Source organism: Lactuca saligna, chromosome 8, assembly GCF_052625555.1.
Source record: "Lactuca saligna cultivar CGN05327 chromosome 8, ASM5262555v1, whole genome shotgun sequence".
Lineage (NCBI taxonomy): Eukaryota > Viridiplantae > Streptophyta > Magnoliopsida > Asterales > Asteraceae > Lactuca > Lactuca saligna.
This window is the reverse complement of record NC_136424.1, coordinates 196,422,355-196,431,642: the sequence shown is the minus strand read 5'-3', so window position 1 is coordinate 196,431,642 and position 9,288 is coordinate 196,422,355. Positions and strand designations below refer to the sequence as shown.

At 40.1% G+C, this 9,288-nt stretch overlaps 1 protein-coding gene across 1 annotated transcript; it reads right to left on the bottom strand.

Annotated features, from left to right (window-relative positions):
- Nucleotides 1-6,585: 6,585 nt before the first annotated feature.
- On the bottom strand, nucleotides 6,586-8,382 carry LOC145007969 (uncharacterized). The gene is made up of 2 exons (XM_078966580.1): nucleotides 7,992-8,382; nucleotides 6,586-6,990 (listed from the first exon to the last, which is right to left on the bottom strand). The coding sequence occupies exons 1-2, from the start codon at nucleotides 8,239-8,241 to the stop codon at nucleotides 6,761-6,763; spliced, it is 480 nt and encodes a 159-aa protein (XP_078822706.1). The 5' UTR covers nucleotides 8,242-8,382; the 3' UTR covers nucleotides 6,586-6,760.
- Nucleotides 8,383-9,288: the final 906 nt, after the last annotated feature.

Below are 9,288 nucleotides of genomic sequence, written 5' to 3'. Positions count from 1 at the left end.
GGGTATTACTGTTCCTTTCACGATCTATGAACGTACTCATGCTATCTACCAATCTAGTCGATGCTATGGCTTCACCTGCAGTCTTACAACACTCTATCATTATTTGACTGCTAGTGAATGCTACGGCTACATCCGCAGGCTTACAACACTCTATCACTATCTGATTGCTAGTGAATGCTATGACTACATCCGCAGACTTACAACACTCTATCACTATCTGACCTCTAGTGAATGCTAGGGCTACACCCGCAGAATTACAACACTCTTCACTATCTGACTGCTAGTGAATGCTATGCTACACCCGCATGCTTATAACACTTTATCACTATCTGAATGCTAGTGAATGCTATGGCTACACCCGCAGACTTACAACACTTTTCTAAACTGGTAGAACACTCACTCGACCTAGCACACGCGAAACTTGAGTTCTAACTGGAGCTCTAACTTGGTTCCTGAAACTTGTTGTCTGAGAGTCTTGAAGGTTGTCTGCTGCTCAGGCCCCCAACGAAGGGCCACCGACTTCTTGGTCAATCGGGTCAAGGAACTGCAATCTCAGAGAAGTCCTGTATCAATCTCTGATAATAACCTGCTAGACCTAGGAAACTCCGAATCTCTGTTGGAGACCTCGGAATCTCCCACTGCATCACGACCTCTATCTTGGCCAGATCGACCAGAATATGCTTCTGGTTAACAAGGTGCCCAAGAGATTGACCCTCGTGCAACCAGAACTCACATTTGGAGAGCCTTACAAGAAGTCTCTCCGTTACTTAGATTCGGCTAAGGCTTCACAAATCGTGTTGATTGAAGGATTCCCAATCCTTCTTGCTTTCTAATATCCCACTAATGACTACCTGTGCTAACTAATGCTAGTGATCAATCACCTATTACACCTTGAGATCGCCCATCCTCGGAAATCTTGATGAGTACTCTTGAAATCTGGTCCATTCTGACACCTCAATCCACTTCTCATGTTGACCATTGGAGGCCTTAACTTCCACTCTGTTTGACGAATTCTCGTTACCACTTACAATCTTGAACACCACTGAACTCTAAACAAGCACACCTGTGTGAAAGTGCATTTCTCTTGAACCTCCAAGGCTCGAACACTCATGCAACTAACACCCGCTACTGACACTACCATCTTCATGCTAACAATCCTTTTCTAGCAACGGTGGTGCCTTGAACTCCAAAGTTCTTCCATGGATAGCTGACAACCATACCCGAAAAATAGCAGAATTACTGAACTCTAACTTCCCTGACTTGATATTCTCTGAATAATACTCCTGCACAGATCCCAAAAAGGTATAGGATGAGAACGGTACATGCATAATCCACTCCACAAGATACATCTCTCTGTAGGTTCATCAAGGACTTTTCGGCATGGAGGATGGCATATATGATCCTTGATAACCCAAACACTAGCAGAGAACCGACCCAAGATCTGACTTATCCAAACTCACACACAATTCCAAAGCGATACAGATTCCCATCGTCCATCTAGCAGCAGAAGAAGATAACCTACCCGTGAACATCTGACGAAATCGCGGTCCTGATGTCGGGAACTAACTATAGGATCCTCCTTCTCAAAGGATTCTAACGATCCAAAGACCTTGGGTTTCAATGGAACCCCTAACTTTCCACGACAAATTTGGCTCGCACGGCCACAAGATGACTGTCAAGAGCTCACTACATCCCTTCCTTGGCTAAATGAAGGAGTAGTGAAATCCATTCCCATAGCTCTGTAAGTAATCTCCGATGAGATGAACTCCTGTGATCGCGTATCGAAAGTCCTAGGCCCTAATCCTGAGCCGGAACCAGAATCTGAATCTCACTCTTGGGTTCTTAGCACCATACTGAACTGACATTCTAAGGATTCGAATATACCCCAAGAGTCCTTACCACCTTCTGCTGGCATGACTAACCCCGCTACCTTGTATCACCCTAAACCCTTGGAGCGACAAACTCCCTTGTGCACTTTCCCGCACTGACTCCAGCCCTGCCGTCCTTTCACCTGATGATCAGAAGTCACCGGTCTCTTCTCGGGACCCTCTAATATACGCACATGGCACGAACCTCTCTTCTTAAAGTGCCCCAAATCGATATCACATCTGCAATCCTCTTGGAAGTCATATCCTTCAGGGTCTGACACCCTGTCACGCTCACTAGCTTACTTGCCAATGACTAAGCTACAGCAACTGGAACATCCTCTGTCCCCCAAACCGGGTCACAAACTTCTCCTAGAAGCTTCTTAGATTCTCCAAGACTCTCACCGATTCGAGTATGGATCCTGTGCTTTCAGTAGTACATGCCCAATACTACCTTCCACGCCTATCCATACTTTCCTCAGCAATCTTCCCGGATCCTCCAAGTCACTTCCTCAACTGGTACACCAAATTCTCACTGAGCCTCACTACTAACCCACCGAAACATATCCTAGGCTTTCCTAGGTTCCCGTACCTACCTAGTCCTCAATTACTGAAAGATTCCTAGTAATGTCAACCAGCTACCTCATGAATATAGCCATATGCAATAGAGATTTGATAATCATTTGAGTAAAAGACTCATCCCTAGAACGGTTAGACTCAAACGAGAGCTGCGTAATAGGGTGAAATCCATCACTCTGATATTATCCAGCCTGTGTCACATGTGACTTAGCATATTCACTTAATAGCTAGCTCGCATTCCTAAGAGTCCCACAAAGCACAAAGCAAGCAACATTCAGACAATGGAAAATATAACCATCATATTCCAATCAAATCATTCTATCCTCTAATCAGAAATGTATACATGCAATTCAAAGGCTCATACAATCAGGCATAACCTAAACAAGTTATCCTATCACTGAATGATTAGTACAAGCATGCAAGTCTACAAGCTCATACAATAGGCATATAAGGCATCCTCCTAGATCCTTAGCCCTAATCTAGCATGCAGTTCTCATAATCATATCAAAACATAACATGTATAGGTATCTTGGGGAAAACTTACTTGAGCTCGGCTGATTGCATGCATCACACACTTTTTTCTTTTCAAGGTTCTGTTCTCTTTTCAAGTTTTTTTCAAACTTCTTTTTATAAAAAGGTTTTACTTTTGAAAATTTTCATACCAAGCCCTTAGTTTGAGTTCAGACACACCCGAGAGTGTGCCCGAATCCCTCAAACCAAGGCTCTGATACCAACTTGTAACATCCCAAAAATACAGGCCAAAAATTTCTTTTTGATTAAGTTATTACATAAAACCATCAGTATAAAAACATTCATAATAATGTCTCAATTCAAAACCAAACTGTCAATAATCAAAACATAATATCATAAAACCATATCAGAGTGTAATCCCAAGGATCTCATGTGCGGAAAACATAGTGTCATGTGTTGCGATCGAGCCGACTCCTTTCCTTTGAAAACAAAGCACCTGAAACCAAAACTGTAAACCGTAAGCACGAAGCTTAGTGAGTTCCCCCATCATACCACATACCATACATTCACATAGCGTATATACTGTCGGGTAATTATGGGGTGCCCGACCTACCCGATCCGACCGTTCTGGGGTGCCGACCTACCCATTTCAAGCCATTCTGGGGTGCTAACATACCCGTGTCAAGCCATTCTAAGGTGCTGACATACCATGTCAAGCCATTCTGGGGTGTTGACCTACCCGTGTAAAGCTATTCTGGGGGCTGACCTACCCGTCGGTCCTAACAACCGAACTCTAGTGACTATTTTACCCCTTACTACTACTACCACACATATCATAACATAATCATATTGCCAGGCATATCTGGGTTTCCCGACCCACCCTTCGGTCCTAACAACCGAACTTGGGGACTATTCCCCTCCTACTACCACTATCACATATAACATATCGTGCTAGCATACAAACATATCAGGTAGTAGCAAACCTACATAATTATCACAAAGACAATCATCTATCAACATCTCCTGTTGGTGGGCCGACATTGTGGCCTTAGACACATCCCTACTGGAAGGTAACTCACCTCACACTGCTGAAGTCCTGTAGTCTCAACCCCACACTGCTGAAGTCCTGCAAACTCAACCCCAACTGCTGGATGATAGGCCCAAAATTAATCTTTAAGCCCATTAAGGTTTTGTTAGGTCCATTAGGGTTTTAATTGTGGGGCACCACCCGCTACCACCTCCGGTAGTAGTGGTCAATGGCGGCTCACTGCGGTGGCCACCAACTTACGGTGGTGGTTATTATAATTTTTCATTATTCAATGCTAATTACAGTTACAAGACTTTTATCCAAAATAACACACACACACTCACTAACACACACACACAGCTACACCGTGGTGGCCGACGGTGGCGCTTGGCGGCAGCCACCACTTTATGGTGGTGGTGATGCTGTTTTCGAGAACTTCAGCTATACACACCCACTTAAACACGCATATCTTCACTCCTATGCTCAGAAAAGAAAACCAACCACCCACCTGGCGGCGTACGGTGGCGGTGGTGACACGAGGCGACGGCCACAAGTACTTTTTGCGGTGACAGCCACCACCGTGAGGGGGTGATGCGGTTCTCTTGTCAAACAGCAACGACACCGGTATGCACTTGCTTGGGAATCTTGACGCAACCACCACCTTATGGTGGTGCATGACGACGGCAGCGACAACCTTCACGGCCACAACAGTGGCTAAAGGCAACGTTGCAGCAATGAACTAGAGAGAATAAGGGATGAGGAGGATAAGCAGAGAGCACCTTGGAACGAAGCAATACCCACAACTAGAAGTGGATGAAAGAGATGGCGATCCAATAGCGAAGGAGGGGCGGCAGGAGGCTCGACAGCACAGCGGTGGACGGTCTCGGAAGAAGGAAACACCACAGTAACTTTGGCACCGGCCTCAGGCCTGTCGTCGGAGTTGCATGGAGTCGTCGGCGATCCTAATATGGCCTCACGGAGGTAGTGGCTGGGACGAGGGGGTGATAAGGTGAGGGCGACGGCTGCATAGGGGGTTGGGTTAGGGTTTAGCCGGTGGTGAAGTTTTATACCCGGGTCCACTAAAAGTTTGCCATAATGTCAAGATCAGCCCTCCCTTTCTCTTTTTCTTTCAAACCAAGGCCATAATTTACCCTTCCCACCCTTGCTCGCGGAATTTCTTTCATATCTAGTCCCACAGTTACAATTCAACCCCTCCTTACAAATTATTCTTCAAATAAAATCCATATGTTACCTTTTAAACCCTGACTTTCAAAACTCTTTACAATGGAGTCCAGAATTACCATTTAGCTATTGCTTCTCATAATCTACCCATTTTAAGTCCCGATAATTTACCACGTGGTCCTTACCTTCGTAAATACTTACAAGATTAATTCGAAACTGACACTCTTAATCCCCAACTTCTAAAATTGTAACAATTAGCCCTTCGAGACCATCATTGATATATAATTATTTATTTTAGGGGTACTATCCGTTCATTAATTTATTTATTTATCTAATAAATAAATGAGGTGTTACAGACTGTTTCTTCCAATTCACCATTGAGAAATGCACACTTCCCATCCATTTGAAATACTTCAAAAAATTTGTAAGCATCATATGCCAAAAAAATGCAAATTGGTTCCAATCTGGTCACTGGTGCGAATGTCTCTTTGTAGTTAATGCCTTATTCTTGACAATAACCTTTCACAATGAGACGTGCTTTGTTGCGAACAATATTGCCTTATTTATGAACTTTGTTGCGAAAAATCCACTTTAAGCCGACAACAGAAGCATTTGGAGGTGTTGGAATTAATCGCCAAACATTATTTCTTTCAAATTCATTCAGTCTTGCTTGCATTGTTTCTATCCAATCATAATGATCAAGTGCAACTTTTACTATCTTTGGTTCAATTTTTTATATGAATGAGTTGAACATGCAAAATTCTTGATTCCCATTGAGTAATGCTTCTTTTTGAAACCGAAAATATACCGTCTTTGTTGTACACCGGATTGAGACAAATTTGTCTCATTATGTAGATAAAAATAAAAGGATCTCAATAATATATTTGACGTCAATTTATAGGTAATGATTAGAATTTTATTAATGATATAATTGTTTAAAAGCAAAATCCACGTATTTTTATATATTTGTAACAAACTAAGTTCATACATTGCAAAAATAATGACAACCAAATAAACAGACAAATTATGTAACTAAAATCTATCGTATAGGTAAATTGATTGTACACATCTTTTGTGACTTGGACAAATTTTCATGAAAGAAATATGAAAACATTAATGTTGCTCTTGAATATTTATTGGGGGAGTGCGGAGGCCCATTTGGGTTTGAGGCCCATTTATAATTTGGAAATATGAAGCATTTGAAACACAACTGAAGTAATATTAGGCCCAGTCTCTTCAGCCCACTACTTGCATATACAGATGGTTTCATTTTCCCTAAAGATTAAAAAAAAGTGAAAACAAAATAAAACAAATAAAAAAAGATGATAAGTACTATTAAGTAAAGACTTGGTAATATCTGTGCGATATTGTACTTAACGGTTAACTCCTATCATTAAATCATAAAATATCCGCGACTACAAAAATCTTCAAAAATTTGTATGGATAAATAAAAGAAGTAAATGCAACAAAATAACAATACATTTTCATTGATTATGTTTCTTTATAAGAAAAAAATCAAAGTACAATGTTATAATTGGGATAGTACAATGCTTTAATAAGAAAATAAAAAAGAAAATAAAATTTTGAAAGTACAAAAATAAATGAAAGTAGGTTGCTATTTCTTGAATAATGTTGGTTACTCTTTATCGAAGTCTAAGTACATCCTATATGCATCTCGATCAGAAGAATAATAAGCCTTCACCAAAGTATCGATTTGGAAACCGAGTTTCTTGTAAAGATGCATTGCGGGAGTTCTTAATGGATCCACATGAAGTGATATGCGGTGTATACGTTTACTTTTGCATTTCTCTATTGCTGCTTTCAATAGTGTATCTCCATGCCCTTGTTTCCTATAATTCTCCTTCACTAGTATTTATCGGTAAATAAAACGAAAAATTGAAAATAAAGAATAATCAAAACTCAAAATCACATAAATTTAGGTAAAACAAAGCAACACACGGTACAACCTGTCATGTCATGTATCCGTATACGCATCGCATGATATGACAGGTTCTACTGTGTGTTTGGACTAGGACTGATGTCGGTACGACAAAGATTGTAATCTTTTGCCCTACCCAAAAAGGTGGGAAAATGACTTGTTTTAAAACTATCATACATGCAAAAGACGTGAATACCCTCGTTATTCTCATCGTCGAAAATATGCCTAGTAATTTTTTTAGTCTCGTCAAGTCTAATCCAATCCTCTCTCGTCTAACAAACACAACACATGTCATAGATAAGGACAATGAGGTCATTTACGTCTTTTTGCACAAACGAGAGATTAAAATTTCAAATTTTGTCCCATTGATATCTGTCAGTGTCGCAGCCAAATGCACACCAAATTCAGTACAAAGCTGTCATGTAATGTCAAGTCATGCCATTTGTAACAAAAGTGGCCTTAAAGAACTATGGATTTTTATTGATTATGAGTAGTCTAAATCCCTACAGACAATTGGGCTAATTTGAAAACAAACATATTAATTGTTTCTTGAAAAAAATCTTTTGGTTTGAATAATATTAGCAATTCTGACACTCAAATAGCTTATCCAAGTTTCCTTTTACTTTGATAAAGGACTATAAATAATATAATCTAATTTCATGAACTTTTCCATTCCCCTTCTTCCATGGTTTAACTTTCATAAAAATTGTTACTTGAAAAAAAAAAATTGGTTTGAACACACAAATTTATCCAATAAGATCGGTTAGAAAACTCAACCTGCTACGCAACACCCATATCAATTTCAAATTCCCCCTAATCTATGCAAAGCAAATCCACATGTTTATGTCTATATATGTTATAAAAACAATCGATTTGGATTCAGAGACGTAAGGTAGATGATGAAAAAAATGGGAATTTCGAATGATACCTGCGAGTTTAGTGATAATGGCACAAAGTGAAGAAGGACATGAATACATGACATAGCCAGCAAGGTCGCCATTAATTTCCAAGTAGATTAAACCGCTGTTCTTCTTCTTGAGTTCATCATCGAACGATCGAGCGAGTGATTCGTGTTTGGGGAAAATCTTCTTCTCTATTCTTACTATTTCATCGACTACTTTAGCCCAGCTGGTTGACTTTCTATGTAGTTCAGTTAAAACAATGGAACTGTCCGCCATGTATTTGTGAATTTACACCACCGGCCACCGCCCGCGGTGTAGTCCGTACGATACCCTACCCGAAATTCTCAAAGGTGGAAACAAACCGATTTCCTCCCCCCATTTACCCGCCCCATTATAGTTTTTACTCGTTTGTAAAAGTGTAAAAATATACCTTACGGTTTTCTATGTTTTCCATGTATAAATGTTAGAAAATTTGGTTTCTCCCTTGAAAAACTAAAAAAACTAAATTGTTATCAGGATATTTTTTAAATGTCTTTTTCTATTTATAAAGTTTTATTAAATATAAATCTCTCTCTCTCTTGAAAAAAAAATGCACTAAGATTAAAACATAGTTACTCCTTTACAACCTCCACTCTTTCATTGTCGGTAAAGCCCCTTGAAACACAATAATACACTATAAAAATATTGTCTTCAAAAAGAAATCTTTCACCGGTCTAACAATTACTTGTCTAACAAAGCCATTTGTCCCATAAGGCACCTTACTTCAAGCCTTCCTCCCTTCCCCAAACCTCGAATACAAAGCTTTGTTCTGAAAACCAACAAAAACGCCAACGTTGGTGCAGTCATTCGGTATGGAAAAGAAGAAGTTATAAGGACAAAAATCTATGGAAATAGTGCCAAATAATCATTGTGTTGTAACTAGCTACAACCGTCTCTACTAACGTAAACGCAATCATCATTTTTGTAAAGTGGTTTACTCTATTTCATATGCCTCTCTTTAATGACATCTGCCTAATCGGGATTCGCTCGAAGAATTAAGACGAAGGTTAAGGGTTTTTCTAGAGGATGAGGATTGGAGGTTTGTGAAAAGAGGGTTTTGATGGGAATTTTTAGGGTTTTGGAGGGGTAAGCCTTGATGAAGAAGTCGATGATGACGCTAATGGAGATGAAAGCGTTTGAAACTGAGACTTGGGAGTTATAATGGATCGAAATTAGGGTTAGGATTTGGGTAAATTGGAAGATCAATGACATGTTTGGAGGGGAGTTTGAGAGATGTAGAGTGGAAGGTAGTTAACAGTATAGGGGGAGGGGAAGACGTGGGTA

Coding starts and splice junctions, on each gene's coding strand:
- LOC145007969 (XM_078966580.1), bottom strand. CDS start 8,241: ATGGCGGACAGTTCCATTGTTTTAACTGAACTACATAGAAAGTCAACC. Junction 6,991..7,991: donor CATTATCACTAAACTCGCAG/GTATCATTCGAA, acceptor GATAAATACTAG/TGAAGGAGAATTATAGGAAA.